Here is an 18457-nt window from a genome sequence, read left to right on the forward strand (position 1 = left end):
ATCTGCTGGAGAGACTCCAAGGGAGGGCCACAAGGATGCTGCAGGGCCTGGAGCAGTGCCTGAGGAGGAGAGGCTGAGAGCCCTGGGGCTGGGCAGTCTGCAGAGGAGAAGGCTGAGAGGGGATCTGAGCAATGTCTGTCAAGAGCTGAGGGCTGGGGGGCAGGAAGGAAGGGACAGGCACAGCCTCTGCTCACTTGTGCCCTGCCACAGGACAAGGGGCAAGGGATGGACACTGCAGCACAGCAAGTTCCAGCTCAACAGCAGCAACAACTTCTTGGCTGTGAGGGTGCCAGAGCCCTGGCACAGGCTGCCCAGAGAGGCTGTGGAGTCTCCTTCTGTGGAGCCTTTGCAGCCCTGTCTGGATGTGTTCCTGTGTGACCTGTGCTGGATTCTCTGCTCCTGCTCTGGCAGGGGGTTGGACTGGAAGCTCTCCAGAGGTCCCTTCCTACTCCTAACATCCTGGGATCCTGTGCCTGTAATGTCTAAATTTCTGGATCCTGGTTTCAGAACCATCTCCTGCCTGTTTATTCAATCTCACTTCTGAAATGTTCTGGTGAATCAGTCTCTAAACTGGCAAAAGTTCCAATTAATGATCTCCCCCACAAATCTTCATCTAGTGAACAGCAATGATGTCATGAGTGCAGAGTGTGCTGGAAAGCCTGCATCTGTCTCCCGCTGTGTCTGCAATCTATGACTTGAAAACTCAGAAGCAAAGTGGAGACCTCTATCAGTGAATACCAACAGCAATTCTGTGCTGTCTGGGTTTGGTAGCCACTTTTGGTGTTCAGCACTAATTACTTCTTCACAGGGAGGGTTCTGCCCAGAGCAGTGCTGCAGTCACCACTCCTGGAGGTGTCGTAGAAGCCCTATGAGGAGAGGCTGAGGGAGCTGGGATTGGTTAGCCTGGAGAAGAGGAGGCTCAGGGGTGACCTTATTGCTGTCTGCAACTACCTGAGGGGAGGTTGTGGCCAGGAGGAGGCTGCTCTCTTCTCTCAGGTGGCCAGCACCAGAACAAGAGGACACAGCCTCAGGCTGTGCCAGGGGAGATTTAGGCTGGAGGTGAGGAGAAAGTTCTTCACTGAGAGAGTCATTGGACACTGGAATGGGCTGCCCGGGGAGGTGGTGGAGTCGCCGTCCCTGGAGCTGTTCAAGGCAGGACTGGACGTGGCACTTGGTGCCATGGTCTGGCCTTGAGCTCTGTGGTAAAGGGTTGGACTTGATGATCTGTGAGGTCTCTTCCAACCCTGATGATACTGTGATACTGTGTGTGAGCAGCCTGTGGAGCTGGTGCTTAGAGACATGGTGTAGTGTTGACCCTGCAGTGCTGGGTCAAGGGTTGGAGATCTCTGCCAACCAAATGTCTTCTGTGATTCTGTAACTGGAGAGCTAAGCTGTGTGAGCTTTTTGCTGTACCCTGCTTGCTGTAGCACTGCATCTCCTCTCAGGTTCTGCTCCTCTCTTGCTAACCCTTACTGGGTTGTGTTTTGTTTTCACTTGCAGCTACAACAAGCGCATCAATGACATCAGAGAGTGCAAAGAAGCTGCTGTTTCACACGCGTGAGTGTCTCACAAAGCTTCCCTCTTGGTCTCCTTAGCAAGGGCTGATTTTAGTTCTGTATTTGCAAGTGCAGTCAGGCACTGATTGTTCTTTTAAACCTGGGTATGCTTAATGCCATGAGGTGATCTTATTGTGACCTTCCAAGGTCTGAAGAGGGCTACAAGAAAGCTGCTGAGGGACTTGATAGAGTAGTGATAGAACTGGTGGGGATGGAGCCAAGCTAGAGGAGGGCAGATTGAGATTGGATGTTATGAAGAAGTTCTTCAGCATGAGGGTCATGAGACACTGGCACAGGTTGCCCAGGAAGGTGGTGGAAGCCTCATCTCTGGAAGTTTCTAAGGCTAGGCTGGATGTGGCTGTGAGCAACCTGATCTAGTGTGAGGGTGATGAGACAATGGCACAGGTTGCCCAGGAAGGTGGTGGAAGCCTCATCCCTGGAAGTTTCTAAGGCTAGGCTGGATGTGGCTGTGAGCAACCTGATCTAGTGTGAGAGTGATGAGACACTGGCACAGGTTGCTTAGGGAGGTGGTGGAAGCCTCATCCCTGGAAGTTTCTAAGGCTAGGCTGGATGTGGCTGTGAGCAACCTGATCTAGTGTGAGGGTGATGAGACACTGGCACAGGTTGCTTAGGGACATTGTGAATGCTCCCTCCCTGGAGGCATTGTTCAAGGCCAGGTTGGATGAGTCCTTGAGTGACCTGTTCTAGTGGGAGGTGTCCCTGCCTATGGCAGGTAGTTGGAACTGGCTGAGCTTTGAGGTCCTTTCCAACCTAAACCACTCTATGACTCTCTGAGGTGTGCCTGCCCCTGGCAGGGGTGTTGAAGCTAGGTGATCCTTCACATCCCTTCCAGCCCTGACAGTTCTCTGGTTTTGTGATCACTTCAACTTCCCAAGTTCTAGATTCTTTTTCAGCTCATCAGGATATTCTCCAGTTTCTTTTTATCTGATTACTGAGCATGAATGCAGATTAAATAGAAATCTTTTCCTGGAGGCAAAGGCACTTCCCAGAGCAGGGACATAGAACTCGAGGTTTGAGTATAACCTTACTTAAGGAACATACAGATTTGGTGGTGGGGATGCCTGCTGTAATTAAACCACCTCCTTTGAAATACTGACCCTTTGAAGTTGCTATGATGTGAGTTTGCCTGTCCTTGCTCTTCAGTGTTTGGTGGTTTGCAGAATGGATGATGCTTTGCTTTGTTCTTTTGGTGCAGGGGTTCAATGCACAGAGAAAGACGCAAGTTCTTACGTTCTGCACTCAAAGAGCTGGCCACTGTCCTGTCTGACCAGCCAGGCCTGCTGGGACCCAAGGTAACCATGCCTCTCAGCTTCTGCCTTCAGGCAGCCTTGCACTCTGCTTTGCAGTCTTTTCTCCCAGGCAACCAGCCACAGAACAAGGGGACACAGTTTCAGGTTCTGCCAGGGGAGGTCTAGGCTGGATGTTAGGAGGAAATTCTTCCCAGAGAGAGTGAGTACACAGCACCTTGAGTGCTGGGTCCAGTTCTGGGCTCCTCAAGTCAAGAGAGCTGTTGAGGTGCTGGAAGGTGTCTAGAGAAGGACAGCAAGGCTGGGGAGGGGCCTGGAGCAGAGCCCTGTGAGGAGAGGCTGAGGGAGCTGGGGGGGTGCAGCCTGCAGAAGAGGAGGCTCAGGGCAGAGCTCATTGCTGTCTGCAGCTGCCTGCAGGGAGGCTGTAGCCAGGTGGGGTTGGGCTCTGCTGCCAGGCAGCCAGCAAGAGAAGAAGGGGCCAGAGCCTGAAGCTGTGCCAGGGCAGGTCTAGGCTGGCTGTGAGGAGGAAGTTGTTGTCAGAGAGAGTGATTGGCATTGGAATGGGCTGCCCAGGGAGGTGGTGGAGTGGCTGTGGCCGGAGGTGTTGCAGCCAAGCCTGGCTGGGGCACTTAGTGCCATGGTGTGGTTGGTTGGGCAGGGCTGGGTGCTAGGTTGGGCTGGCTGAGCTTGGAGCTCTCTTGTATGATTGATTGATGGGGCTGATTCTATGACAGTTCTGGGGAAACAGGGGGAAACCACACACCTTCCTGACAGAAGTGTTAAGGTTCTGTGATTTTAGAGAGTAGTTGACTCTTGATGTGCACAAACAGAGCTGGGTGAGATTGGCTGTGAAGAAAAAAGGAGGCTCTGAGGAGACCTAATAGCAACCTTTAGTATCTGAAACAGGCTATGAGAAGGCTGCAGAGAGACTGTTTGTAAAGGCCTGCAGGGACAGGATGAGGACAATGGCTGCAAAGGAGAGCAGAGCAGATTGAGATTGGATGTGAGGAACAAGTTCTGACCACGAGGGCAGTGGAACACTGCAGCAGGTTGCCCAGGGAGGTGGTTGAGGCCCCATGCCTGGAAGTATTCAGGGTGAGGCTGGACAGGGCTCTGGGCATGTACCAGCTGACTGCAGCGGGGCTTGGACTGGATGACCTTTGGAGCTCCCTTCCACCTTAGACCATTCTATGAGTAGAAGAAACCTCTTCATTGAAAGGATTCTCAGCCCCTGAAGGAGGTGCCCAGGGAGGTGCTGGAATCCCCCTGCCTGCAGGTGTTTAAAAGGCTCAGAGACGCTAAGGGACACGATTTAGCACCAGACTTGGCAGAGCAAGATAATGGCTGGACTTGCTAATCTTAAAGCTCTTTTCCAGGGAGAACAACTGTGTCAGCTTGTGAATAATTCTCTCTTGCAGGCCCTTTTTGTTTTCATGGCATTGTCCTTTGCTCGTGATGAGATCATTTGGCTCCTCCGTCACGCGGATAACATGCCCAAGAAGAGCGCCGATGACTTCATAGATAAGTAAGTTCATTGCTGCAGGCAGACCTTAAGACCTTGGGATGGCTGCACAGAAAGAATCCCATTTGTGGGAAAGGCAATCTCAGAAAAGGATGTGGCTGTATGGGAAACTTGGGGCTGGTAGAAAATCTTTAGCTGGAAACAGTTAGAGCCACAAAGATGCTGCCCCTCTGCTCTGCCCTGGGGAGGACACATCTGGAGTACTGTGTCCAGATCTGGGCCCCTCAGTTCAAGAAGGACCTCAAGGAACTGCTTGGGAATCCAGCACAGAGCCACAGAGATGCTGCAGGCAGTGGAAGAGCTTCCTTAGGAGGAGAGCCTGAGGGAGCTGGGGCTGTGCTGCTAGGAGAGGAGCAGCCTGAGAGGTGACCTCCTTGGTGTTGGGAAAGATGTGCAGGTGAGTGGCAGGAGGCTGCAGCCAGGCTCTGCTGGGTGATGGCAGTGCCAGGGCAAGGGGCAGTGGTGGCAGCTGAGGCATAGGAAGCTCCATGGAAACAGGAGGAGGAATTTTCTCCCTGTGAGGGTGCCAGAGCCCTGGCACAGGCTGCCCAGGGGGGCTGTGGAGCCTCCCTCTCTGGAGATAGTCAAAACCCACCTGGCACAGGTAGCCCAGGGAGGTTGTGGAGCACAGAAGCACTGAATGTGATGAAATATCTGGTCTGCTCAGGCCACATCTTGAGTGCTGTGTCCAGCTGTGGGCTCCTGAATTGCAGAGAGCTGTTGAGGTGCTGGAAGGTGTTGAGAGGAGGGCAGCAAGGCTGGGGAGGGGCCTGGAGCAGAGCCCTGTGAGGAGAGGCTGAGGGAGCTAGGGGTGTGCAGCCTGCAGCAGAGGAGGCTGAGGGCAGAGCTCATTGCTGTCTGCAGCTGCCTGCAGGGAGGCTGTAGCCAGGTGGGGTTGGGCTCTGCTGCCAGGCAGCCAGCAAGAGAAGAAGGGGACAGAGTCTGAAGCTGTGCCAGGGCAGGTCTAGGCTGGGTGTGAGGAGGAAGTTGTTGTCAGAGAGAGTGATTGGCATTGGAATGGGCTGCCCAGGGAGGTGGTGGAGTGGCCGTGGCTGGAGGTGTTGCAGCCAAGCCTGGCTGGGGCACTTAGTGCCATGGTGTGGTTGGTTGGGCAGGGCTGGGTGCTAGGTTGGGCTGGCTGAGCTTGGAGCTCTCTTCCAACCTGATTGACTCAATGATTCTAAGAGGCAGGCAGGGAAAGAGCACAGTGGCAACCAGGCACTGCCATAGAAAACAGTATTGCAACATCCTGCATGCCCAGATCCATCCCCTAGGATGTGTCTTGGTCCCTGTGGTTTTCTCAGAGGACCATGGGGCCCCTCACCCTCTAACAGCATTAGGCAAGGGACCTTACTGGAAGAAGTGAACAGTCCTGCAGCTGGGTTGGGATAATCACAGGCACTAATACAGGCTGGGCAGTGCCTGGCTTGAGAACAGCCCTGAAGAAAAGGTCTTGGGGATACTGGTGGTTGAGAGGTTCAGACTGAGCCAGCAGTGTGCACCTGCAGCCCAGAGAGCAACCAGAGCCTGGGCTGCACCCAGAGCAGTGTGGGCAGCAGGGCCAGGGAGGGGATTCTGCCCCTCTGCTCTGCTCTGCTGAGACCCCACCTGGAGCAGTGTGCCCAGCTCTGGAGCCCCAGGGACAGGAAAGGTCTGGAGATGCTGGGAGGTGCCCAGAGCAAGGCCACGAGGATGCTCAGAGGGTTGGAGCTGCTCTGTTTTGAGGACAGGCTAAAAGAGTTGGGGCTGTTCAGTGGGAGAGGAGAAGGCCCCAAGGAGACCTTCTTGTGGCCTTCCAGGATCTGAAGTGGGCTACAAGAAAGCTGGGGAGGGACTTGTTATGGTGTCAGGTGTGGATAGGACTACAGGGAATGCATCCAAGCTAGAGGAGGGCAGATTGAGATTGGATGTTGAAGAAGTTGTTCCCCATGAGGGTGGTGAGACACTGGCACAGGCTGCCCAGGGAGGTGGTGGAAGCCTCAGCCCTGGTGGTGTTTAAGGCCAGGCTGGATGTGGCTGTGGGCAACCTGATCTGGTGTGAGGTGTCCCTGCCCATGGCAGGGGGGTTGGGACTGGTTGATTCTTCAAGTCCCTTCCAACCCTGATCATCCTTTGATTCTGTTCCACAGCTGTTTGAGGATGCCTGTGATGGCATCCTGCTAACCTATCTCCTGTGGAGTGGATTTTACTCTGCGGAGTTACCAATAGGGAAATAGATTTTGTCCTACCGAAACTACCTGTGAATAACCTTCTCAGAAGCACAGTCTGGGAGTATCACAGTGTCACACAGTATTGTTAGGATTGGAAGAGACCTCATAGATCACCAAGTCCAACCCTTTACCACAGAGCTCAAGGCCAGACCATGGCACCAAGTGCCACGTCCAGTCCTGCCTTGAACAGCTCCAGGGACGGCGACTCCACCACCTCCCCGGGCAGCCCATTCCAGTGTCCAATGACTCTCTCAGGGAAGAACTTTCTCCTCACCTCCAGCCTAAATCTCCCCTGGCACAGCCTGAGGCTGTGTCCTCTTGTTCTGGTGCTGGCCACCTGAGAGAAGAGAGCAACCTCCTCCTGGCCACAACCACCCCTCAGGTAGTTGTAGACAGCAATAAGGTCTCCCCTGAGCCTCCTCTTCTCCAGGCTAACCAATCCCAGCTCCCTCAGCCTCTCCTCGTAGGGCTGTGCTCAAGGCCTCTCCCCAGCCTCGTCGCCCTTCTCTGGACACACTCAAGCATCTCAATGTCCCTTCTAAACTGGGGGGCCCAGAACTGAACACAGTACTCAAGGTGTGGTCTAAGCAGTGCAGAGTACAGGGGCAGAATGACCTCCCTGCTCCTGCTGACCACACCATTCCTGATGCAGGCCAGGATGCCACTGGCTCTCTTGGCCACCTGGGCACACTGCTGGCTCATGTTCAGGCAGGTATCAATCAGCACCCCCAGATCCCTCTCTGTCTGGCTGCTCTCAGCCACTCCGACCCCAGCCTGTATCTCTGCATGGGGTTGTTGTGGCCAAAGTGCAGCACCCTGCACTTGGAGCTATTGAAGCCATCCCATTGGACTCTGCCCATCTGTCCAGGGGGTCAAGGTCCTGCTGCAGAGCCCTTTTGCCCTCCAACCCAGCCACATCTGCCCCCAGCTTAGTGTCATCTGCACACTTGCTGATGACTGACTCCATGCCCTCATCCAGATCATCTATGAAGATGTTAAAGAGGATGGGGCCCAGCACTGATCCCTGAGGGACACCACTAGTGACTGGCCGCCAGCTGGATGTGGCCCTTGAGAGAAGCATTGCACTGATCAAACTTGGCTTTAGTGTTCTGTCTGTGTTCTGTTTGTGAGCCTTTCCCTGTCTCCTTGCCTTCAGGCACATAGCTGAGCTGATATTCTACATGGAGGAGCTGAGAGCACACGTGCGCAAGTACGGCCCCGTCATGCAGAGATACTACGTCCAGTACCTCTCTGGCTTTGATGCAGTGGTCTTAAATGAGCTTGTTCAGGTATGAGAAGAATGTGGCTTTGGGTCCTCAAAGGCAGACCTTCTAAGAGGCTTTTTGTACATTTTAATCTGCAGAGGAGAAGGCTGAGAGGGGATCTGAGCAATGTCTGTCAAGAGCTGAGGGCTGGGGAGCAGGAAGGAAGGGACAGGGACAGCCTCTGCTCACTTGTGCCCTGCCACAGGACAAGGGGCAAGGGATGGACACTGCAGCAGAGCAAGTTCCAGCTCAGCAGGAGCAACAACTTCTTGGCTGTGAGGGGTGCCAGAGCCCTGGCACAGGCTGCCCAGAGAGGTTGTGGAGTGTCCTTCTGTGGAGCCTTTGCAGCCCTGTCTGGATGTGTTCCTGTGTGACCTGTGCTGTGCTGGAGGTGTTCAAGCAAAGCCTGCATGAGGCATTTAGAGCCATGGTCTAGATGACTGGATAGGGCTGGGTGCTAGGTTGGACTGGATGATCTTGGAGCTCTCTTCCAACCTGGTTGATTCTATGATTCTCTGCTCCTGCTGTGGCAGAGGGGTTGGACTGGAAGATCTCCAAAGGTCCCTTCCAACCCCTGACATCCTGGGATGATTATTTACAGCAAGGCAAATGGCAGCCTCTGGAGAGGACTTCCTATTCTTTGATTCCAGTTTTCTATTAAATGCACTTTCTGACAGTCTGGGGCTCTGCAGCCTGGAGAAGAGAAGGCTTGGAGGAGACCTTGGAGTGGCCTTACAGTATCTGAAGGGGGTACAGGAGAAGGAGCTGGGTGGCAGGTAGTGGTAGGACTAGGGGCAATAGATCCAAGCTAGAGGAGGTGAGATTAAGATTGGATATTAGGAAGAAGTTCTTCCTCATAAGGGTGCTGAGACACTGGCACAGGCTGCCCAGGGAGGCGGTGGAAGCCTCAGCCCTGGAAGTTTTTAAGGCCAGGCTGGATGTGGCTGTGGGCAACCTGATGTGGTGTGAGGTGTCCCTGCCCGTGGCTGGAAAGCTGGAACTAAGATGATCCTTGAGGTCCTTTTCAGCTCTGCCAGTTCTGTGATTCTATAACTTGATCTCCAGAGGTCCCTTCCAACCCCTGGCATCCTCTGATCCTGCTTTTGAATGCTGTGGGAATTGGCAAATTCATTTACTGTCCAACTCTGAGCTTTAGAGTTGTGCTTCCTGTTGAACACCTTCGTGTTATTAAGCAGCGTTATAGAGGGGCAACCAAACAGGTCCTGCCACCGAAGCAGTGTCGTTAGAAAGCTGTTCTAACTGAGCCTGAGAAGGAAATGAGAGGCTTTGTGAACCGTTTTGCTTTGATTCCCTGGTGACCACCAGATGGAGCTCACATTTAGTCAACTGCTCAGACTCCACTCGAGTTTGTACCGTGAGGGTTATCTGTCGTGTGGAGAAATTCATTTCACACCTGAGGCATGGTTTGCTAGAAGGTGAAACTTAGCATACTCTACTCTTTATTTAAACTGACTGATTAAACACTTCAAATGTTAGTAAATGTAATGGAATCCTTGGATTTACTTTCATAGCAGTGTGCCCAGGTGTTTTTCCTGCCCACCTGGGCACTGCTGCCTCCTCTTTAGCTCCTCTCTCCCAGCACCCCCAGGTCCCTCTCTGCCTGCCTGCTCTCAGCCACTCTGGCCCCAGCCTCTATTGCAGCTTGGGGTTGTTGTGGCCAAAGTGCAGAACCCTGCACTTGGGCTTGTTCAGTCTCATCCCATTGGCCTCTGCCCACCCATGCAGCTTGGCCAGGTCCCTCTGCAGGGCTCTGCTACCCTCCAACAGCTCCACAGCTGCTTCTAGCTTGGTGTCATCTGCAAACTACTCTCTAAAATCAAAGAACCTTAACATTTCTGTCAGGGGAGCTGTGTGGTTTGCCTGTTGCCTCAGAACTGTCATAGAATCAAGCAGGTTGGCAGAGAGCTCCAAGCTCAGCCAGCCCAACCTAGCACCCAGCCCTGCCCAACCAACCAGACCATGGCACTAAGTGCCCCAGCCAGGCTTGGCTTCAACACCTCCACGCACAGCCACTCCACCACCTCCCTGGGCAGCCCATTCCAGTGCCAATCACTCTCTCTGCCAACAACTTCCTCCTCACAGCCATCCTAGACCTCCCCTGGCACAGCTTCAGACTCTGTCCCCTTCTTCTGGTGCTGGCTGCCTGGCAGCAGAGCCCATCCCCACCTGGCCACAGCCTCCCTGCAGGCAGCTGCAGACAGCAATGAGGTCTTGAACTGAGGTCTTGGATGTGGGCAACCTGATCTACTGTGGGGTGTCTGTGCCCATGGCAGGGGGAGTTGGAACTGGTTGATTCTTGAGGTGCCTTCCAACAATGAGAATTCTGTGCTCTCTTATACCCTGCCACAGCAGATTATCTTTGCAGACACAGCAATTGCCTGTCTGACAGGAAAATGTTTGCTGTACATTTTGTGAGTGACTACAGCCTGAAAAGGCATGGACACATTTCCTGGCAGACTTCCTTCTGGGTTTAGCAGGTGTTGATTTGAAAGCAAGGCATTTATCTTGATAATAGATAATATTATCTATTATCAAGGTAAATTCTAGGTATTTATCACCAGGTAAAAGGTAAAAAGTGAAAGCTGTTAAGTACTTGAATGTAGTGGTGAATAGTGGTGTCCCTCAGGGGCCAGTGCTGGCACCAGTGCTGTTGAACATCTTTGTCAGTGCTATGGGCAGAGCAATCAGTGCACCCTCAGCAGGTGTGCAGGTGGCCCCAAGCTGTATGGCACAATCGACTTGTTAGAGGGCAGGGATCAATCCAGAGGGACCTGCACAGGCTGCAGAGCTGTGCCCAGGCCAACCTCAGGACATTCAACAAGATGCTGTACTTGGGTGGTTGCAATCCCAAGCACAGCTGCAGGCTGGATGAGGAATGGCTGAGAGCAGCCCTGAGGAACAGGCCCTGGGGGTCTGGGCTGATGCAAAGCTCCACAGGAGCCTGCAGGGTGAGTGCAGCCCAGACACAACCCTGTGCTGGGCTGCAGCCAGAGCAGTGTGGGCACAGGGCAAGGGAGGGGATTGTGCCCCTTGGCTCTGCTCTCCTCAGCCCCCACCTGCAGTCCTGGGGGCAGTTCTGGAGCCCCCAGCACAAGCAGCACATGGAAGTGTTGGAGCCAGTGCAGAGGAGGCCACCAAGATGCTGAGAGGGCTGCAGCAGCTCTGCTGTGAGGCCAGGCTGAGAGAGTTGGGGCTGTGCAGCCTGGAGAAGAGAAGGCTTGGGGGAGACCTTGGAGTGGCCTTGCAGGATGTGAAGTGGGCTCCAGGAGGGCTGGGGAGGGACTATTGACAAGGTGTGGGAATGGCAGGAGGAGGAGGAATGGGTTTGAACTGGCAGAGGGGAGATTGAAATTGGATGTTAGGAAGAAGTTGTTTGCAGTGAGGGTGGTGAGACACTGGCACAGGTTGCCCAGGGAGGTTGTGGAGCACAGAAGCACCCAATGTGATCTTTGATCACATTGGGTGCTTCTGTGCTCCACAACCTCCCTGGAGGTGTTCCAGGTCAGGTTGGATGAGGCCTAGAGTGACCTGTTCTAGTGGGAGGTGTCCCTGCCTATGGCAGGGGATTGGGGTTGGCTGATCCTTGAGGTCCCTTCCAACCTAAACCCTTCTGTGATTATATATTCAACAGTTACCTGAATTTCCACATTGATTCATTTACCTGTTATTAATTTTGTGTGGGTTTCAGTGTACAGCTGCCAAATTTGCCGTGGTTACTGACAAGGTTTCCTGAAAGAGCTTTGAAATAAGAATGGGAATAGTAACAGCAGCACTCTCTGTGTTCCAGAACCTTTCAGTGTGCCCAGAAGATGAATCGATCATCATGTCCTCCTTTGTAAACACTATGACTTCACTGAGTGTGAAACAAGGTAAGCTGAAACCAAATGCAGCTGGCAGAATGCTATCAGAGTGGCAGATGGCCCTGGAAAGCTGCACCACTTCTTGCTTTGTGCAGTCAGTGGGAGCAGGTAACCTGCAGAAATGGAATTGGTTCCCTTCTTTCTCCTTCGTTATGGGATCTGTTTCTGTTTCATGTGTCCCGAGGGCTGTCAGGGCAGCTCCATAGAGATGGAGCTGTTGAGGAGTGCTGTGGGGAAGTGAGCTTACCTTTTCAGCTGGAAAGGTGTGGAGGTGCTGGAACTGGCTCAGAGAAGGGCCACGAGGATGATCAGAGGGCTGGAGCTGCTCTGCCGTGGGGACAGGCTGAGAGAGTTGGGGCAGTTCAGTTTGGAGAGGTATGATGATTTGGGAGTTCCCTGCCCCCCACTCTTATGAAATCACCCAGACTAGACTCAGCTGAGCTGGCAGTTAAGCACTGAAGCTTTCTGCTCACAGCTCAGCACAAGACACAAGCAGATAGTTACAATATTCACAGCTCCAGACAGCAGCAGACAAGTTTAAGGCAATGCAGAAACACAACAGCCCTGCCAGAAACCAGAGTGCCCAGGAGGGGCTCCCAACCACCCTGCCACCTTCTTCCCACCCCTCTGCCTTATCCCAGAGTCTGCCTTACAATGAAAGTGAGATCAGAGGACTGGCCAGGGAGGTTAGAAGCAGAATTAGTTGGGTTACAGAGGGAGAAAGGCACAGGCACAGACTGCAACAGAGACACACACACTGACACTGTCTTATCTCTGCTTGTGTCCTTGCTTTCATCCATCTCAGCCAGCCTGTGAGTGCAGCAGAGCTCAGCATCGTTTCCTTTGCACAGCCTAGAGTCTAATTCCTCTCATTGATGTATTCCAATTTGCCTCAAAGCAGCAGAGAGATGGATTTGGTTTTATGGACGTAGCAGGACCATGGCACAGAGTGATTGGAAGGCAGAGCTCCAAGCTTTTGGGCAGGCCTGCTTTGCACCAGCTGCTTGTCTGGGAGGTGGAAGCAAAGACAAGGGGTTAGAAGCAGAAGGATGAGTTACACAGAAGCAGCAGCCCAGGGCACCAAGTGCCACAGAGATACACACACTGACACTGTCTCCTGCTCTGTCTTACCTGTGTTTTTGTGTTCTTGCTTTCATACATCTCAGCAGGCCTGGGAATCCAGCAGACATCAGCATTATTTCCTTTGCACAGCCTAATTGTTCTCCCTAATCTGTTCCCTTGCACAGCCTAATCTGTTCTCCCTAATCTGTTCTCCCTAATCTGTTCCCTTACACAGCCTGATTGTTCTGCCTAATCTGTTCCCTTGCACAGCCTAATCTGTTCTCCCTAATCTGTTCTCCCTACTCTGTTCCCTTGCACAGCCTAATCTATTCTCCCTAATCTGTTTCCTTGCACAGCCTAATCTGTTCTCCCTAATCTGTTCCCTTACACAGCCTAGTTTTTCTGCCTAATCTGTTCTCCCTAATCTATTCTCCCTAATCTGTTCCCTTGCACAGCCTAATCTGTTCTCCCTAATCTGTTCTCCCTACTCTGTTCCCTTGCACAGCCTAATCTGTTCTCCCTAATCTGTTCCCTTAGCCTGATTGTTCTGCCTACTCTGTTCCTTGCACCGCCTAATCTGTTCTCCCTACTCTGTTCCCTTGCACAGCCTAATCTGTTCTCCCTAATCTGTTTCCTTGCACAGCCTAATCCGTTCTCACTAATCTGTTCCCTTGCACAGTCTAATTTTTCTCCCTAGTCTGTTCCCTTGCACAGCCTAATCTGTTCTCCCTAATCTGTTTCTTTTCACAGCCTAATTGTTCTCCCTAATCTGTTCTCACTAATCTGTTCCCTTGCACAGCCTAATCTATTCTCCCTAATCTGTTCCTTTGCACAGCCTATTCTGTTCTCACTAATCTGTTTCTTTTCACAGCCTAATTGTTCTTCCTAATCTGTTCTCCCTAATCTGTTCCTTTACACAGCCTAATTTTTCTCCCTAGTCTGTTCCCTTGCACAGCCTAATCTGTTCTCCCTAATCTGTTCTCCCTAATCTGTTTCCTTGCACAGCCTAATTGTTCTCCCTAATCTGTTCCCTTGCACAGCCTAATCTGTTCTCCCTAATCTATTTCCTTGTACAGCCTAATCTGTTCTCACTAATCTGTTCCTTTTCACAGCCTAATCTGTTCTCCCTAATCTGTTCCCTTACACAGCCTGATTGTTCTCCCTAATCTGTTCCCTTGCACAGCCTAATCTGTTCTCCCTAATCTGTTTCCTTGCACAGCCTAATTGTTCTCCCTAATCTGTTCCCTTGCACAGCCTAATCTGTTCTCCCTAATCTGTTCTCCCTAATCTGTTTCCTTGCACAGCCTAATTGTTCTCCCTAATCTGTTCCCTTGCACAGCCTAATCTGTTCTCCCTAATCTGTTCCCTTGCACAGCCTAATTGTTCTCCCTAATCTGTTCTCCCTAATCTGTTCCCTTGCACAGCCTAATCTGTTCTCCCTAATCTGTTCTCCCTAATCTGTTTCCTTGCACAGCCTAATCTGTTCTCATTAATATGTTTCTTTTCACAGCCTGATTGTTCTTCCTAATCTGTTCTCCCTAATCTGTTCCCTTACACAGCCTATTTTTTCTGCCTAATCTGTTCTCCCTTGCACAGCCTAATCTGTTCTCCCTTGCACAGCCTAATCTGTTCTCCCTAATCTGTTTCCTTGCACAGCCTAATCTGTTCTCCCTAATCTGTTTCCTTGCACAGCCTAATTGTTCTCCCTAATCTGTTCTCCCTAATCTGTTCCCTTGCACAGCCTAATCTGTTCTCCCTAATCTATTTCCTTGTACAGCCTAATCCGTTCTCACTAATCTGTTCCTTTTCACAGCCTAATTGTTCTTCCTAATCTGTTCTCTCTAATCTGTTCCCTTACACAGCCTGATTGTTCTGCCTAATCTGTTCTCTTGCACAGCCTAATTGTTCTCCCTAATCTGTTCCCTTGCACAGCCTAATTGTTCTCCCTAATCTGTTCTCTTGCACAGCCTAATTGTTCTCCCTAATCTGTTCCCTTGCACAGCCTAATTGTTCTCCCTAATCTGTTCTCTTGCACAGCCTAATTGTTCTCCCTAATCTGTTTCCTTTTTACAGCCCAATTGTTTTCCCTAATCTGTTCCCTTGCACAGCCTAACCTGTTCTCCCTAATCTGTTCCCTTACACAGCCTAATTTTTCTGCCTAGTCTCTTCTCTTGCACAGCCTAATTGTTCTCCCTAATCTGTTCTCTTGCACAGACTAATTGTTCTCCCTAATCTGTTTCATTTTTACAGCCCAATTGTTCTCCCTAATCTGTTCCCTTGCACAGCCTAATTGTTCTCACTATTCTGCCCTCACTAATCTGTCTCCTTTTCACATCTTAGTCTGTTCTCACTGATCTGTTTCCTTGCACAGCCTAATTGTTCTCACTACAGTATTCCAGGTAGCCTCAAAGCAGCAGACAAGCACATTTGTTGTCACCTAGGTGTTTGAATTCCCACCTTCTCCTGGAGAAAGCACATTCCACATCTTGTCACTTAGGTGTTTTTCTTCCTGCCTTTCCATGTAGCAAGCATATTCCCCATGTTCTCACCTGGGTGTTTTAATTCCTGTAAGTGTGTCAATGCTGGATTGATATTCCTAAGTAAAAGCTCTCAGTTCCCAAGTAACCCTTGAGTGGGGTTTTTAAGAGGTGTGACAAAGCATCTCTGAATTTGCAGTTGGTTTCCTAAGGGGTTTATATTCTGTTTTTGTTTTCTTTCCCTCTTGCAGTTGAAGATGGAGAAGTATTTGACTTCAGAGGAATGAGATTAGATTGGTTTAGATTGCAGGTAATACTTCATAAACACGTGTGACAGTGGACTGAAAACTAAACCCTGTAGTAAATTACTGCTCTTCTAGACTACTCTCAGGTTGAAAATGGCTGAAAGGGTAGCTAAGAATAACTTACCTCTTCTAGACTCAAATGCATCCTGAAGTAGATCCTTTGCTAAAGTTTTGCTCTAGCTTTGTCTGCATTGAGCACTTGCAAATTGTTCTGTGAGGTGTTTGTAGCAGTTCAGAAATAGAATGTGCTGGCATGAGCAGTTTGCTGGCAGCTGTGCACAGTGTGATTCAGCCTCCCCAGCCAGGGGAAGGGGGAGAATGCTCAGTAAGAAACTAACATTCAGGCAGATGAGCAATGTGCTCTGCTGACCAAGAAGGCAAATGGTCTCCTGGGGTGCATTAGAAGGGCTGTGATTAGGAGGTTGAGAGAGGTTTCCTGCCCCTCTGCTCTGCCCTGGGGAGGCTGCACCTGGAATATTGTGTCCAGTTCTGGGCCCCTCAGTTCAAGAAGGGCCTCAGGGAACTGCTTGAAAGAGTCCAGCACAGAGCCAGAAAGGTGCTGAAGGCAGTGGAACATCTCCCTGCTGAGGACAGGCTGAGGGAGCTGGGGCTCTTGAGCTTGGAGCAGAGGAGCCAGAGGGGTGATCTCATGCATGTTGATGAAGATGTGATGGGCACTGTCAGGAGGATGAAGCCAGGCTCTGCCCAGTGATGCCCAGTGATAGGACAAGGGGCACCGGGTGCGAGTTGGAGCATAGGAGGTTCCATTTGATGGTAAGGAAAAATCACTGTGAGGGTGACAAAACACTGCCACAGGCTGCCCAAAGAAGGTTGTGGAATCTCCTTCTCTGAAGACATTCAAAACCCACCTGGATGTGTTCCTGTGTGATCTGGTATAGGTGATTGTGCCCTGACAGGGGGGTTGGACTGGATGAGCTTGCAAGGGCCTTTGCAGCTGCTAATGTCCTGTGATTCTGTGATCACTCCAATAGAACAACCAGGTGGGAAGAGACCTCCAAGCTCATCCAGTCCAACATAGCACCCAGCCAATCAGCTAGATCAGTATCTTCAGTTTAGTTGGCAAAGGAGGAACATTGTTCAGCCTGTAACTCAATTGTGTCTAGACTAGATAGATGTCAAGTTGCTAGAGGGCACACATCCATCCAGAGGGACCTGCACAGGCTGCAGAGCTGTGCCCAGGCCAACCTCAGGACATTCAACAAGGCCAAGTGTAAGGTCCTGCACCTGGGTGGGTGCCAAGCACGGCTCCAGGCTGGGTGGGGAATGGCTGAGAGCAGCCCTGAGGAACAGGCCTGGGGGTCTGGGCTGATGCAAAGCTCCACAGGAGCCTGCAGGGTGAGTGCAGCCCAGACACAACCCTGTGCTGGGCTGCAGCAAGAGCAGTGTGGGCAGCAGGGCAAGGGAGGGGATTGTGCCCCTTGGCTCTGCTCTCCTCACACCCCACCTGCAGTCCTGGGGGCAGTTCTGGAGCCCCCAGCACAAGCAGGACATGGAAGTGTTGGAGGCAGTGCAGAGGAGGCCACCAAGATGCTGAGAGGGCTGCAGCAGCTCTGCTGTGAGGCCAGGCTGAGAGAGTTGGGGCTGTGCAGCCTGGAGAGGAGAAGGCTTGGAGGAGACCTTGGAGTGGCCTTGCAGGATGTGAAGGGGGCTGCAGGAGGGCTGGGGAGGGACTACTGACAAGGTCTGGGAATGACAGGAGGAGGAGGAATGGGTTTGAACTGGCAGAGGGGAGATTGAAAGTGGCTGTTAGGAAAGGGTTCTTTGCAGTGAGGGTGGTGAGACCCTGGCACAGGTTGCCCAGGGAGGTTGTGGAGCACAGAAGCACCCAATGTGATCTTTGATCACATTGGGTGCTTCTGTGCTCCACAACCTCCCTGGAGGTATTCCAAGCCAGGTTGGATGAAGCCTTGAGCAACCTGCTCTGGTGGGAGGTGTCCCTATGGGCAGGGGGTTGGAACTGGCTGATCCTTGAGCATCCAACCTAAACCATTCTCTGTGGCTCTCTGTTTTCAAACCACCTATTCTTGCTCCTCCTTACCAAAACCTGATTGTTAAAGTGGGAGCTCAGAAGTGCAGGTTTGTGATTCATGGATACCTTTGTTCTGCAGCCTTCTGTGAGTTGATGTCACACTCAGATGACATTGGGTGACTCCTTTGAAGGGCAGTTTGCTTTCCTTGAGCTGTAGTGCTAAGATAGATAAAGATCAAAGAGCACAAAAGTGTTCCATGCTTAGCATTTCACATTTGCCTTGGGTAGCAGCAATGGAATTTGCCAGAACAGAAAAGCATCTTTATAGACAATAATCTCTCTCTCTCTTGCTTTTCCAGGCCTACACCAGTGTCTCTAAAGCTTCCCTTGGGCTTGCAGACCATAGAGAACTAGGAAAAATGATGAACACAATCATTTTCCACACAAAAATGGTAGATTCTTTGGTGGAGATGTTGGTTGAAACCTCAGATCTGTCTATATTTTGGTATGTTACCAACCATGCCCTAAAAGCTTTTTGTTGGTTGTTGTTTGGTTTGCCCTTGCAGCTGTGATTTGTAAATAGAGATGTTCCTAGGAGGATAGAGCAGTGAGAGAAGCAACTGGAATGTCTGTGTTCCATCAGGATCAGTCTGACAGAGGTTACTTAGGAGCATCCATCAGAGATTCTTCATGTATGGTTCATGTATGATGCTGCTATGAGGACAGGCTATGAGAGTTGGGGCTGTGCAACCTGCAGAAGAGAAGGATTCAAGGAGACCTTGGAGTGGTCTTCCAGGATCTGAAGTGGGCTACAGGAAGGCTGGGGAGGGACTATTGACAAGGGCTTGTAAGGACAGGACAAGGGAGAATGGGTTTGAAGTGGCAGAGGGGAGATTGAAACTGGCTGTTAGGCGGGTGGTT

General features: G+C 51.5%; 1 protein-coding gene across 4 annotated transcripts in view; it reads left to right on the forward strand.

Annotated features, from left to right (window-relative positions):
• Positions 1 to 18457, forward strand: part of NCKAP1 (NCK associated protein 1) — a 125635-nt gene that overhangs the window by 51107 nt on the left and 56071 nt on the right. For all 4 annotated transcript variants that reach the window (XM_064163861.1, XM_064163862.1, XM_064163863.1 and 1 more), the window contains 7 exons: positions 1501 to 1557; positions 2773 to 2869; positions 4243 to 4349; positions 7713 to 7845; positions 11630 to 11711; positions 15493 to 15551; positions 17896 to 18041. In XM_064163861.1, coding sequence (XP_064019931.1) covers positions 1501 to 1557; positions 2773 to 2869; positions 4243 to 4349; positions 7713 to 7845; positions 11630 to 11711; positions 15493 to 15551; positions 17896 to 18041 — 681 coding nt within the window. The remainder of the gene's footprint in view (positions 1 to 1500; positions 1558 to 2772; positions 2870 to 4242; positions 4350 to 7712; positions 7846 to 11629; positions 11712 to 15492; positions 15552 to 17895; positions 18042 to 18457) is intronic.

Source organism: Pogoniulus pusillus, chromosome 24, assembly GCF_015220805.1.
Source record: "Pogoniulus pusillus isolate bPogPus1 chromosome 24, bPogPus1.pri, whole genome shotgun sequence".
Lineage (NCBI taxonomy): Eukaryota > Metazoa > Chordata > Aves > Piciformes > Lybiidae > Pogoniulus > Pogoniulus pusillus.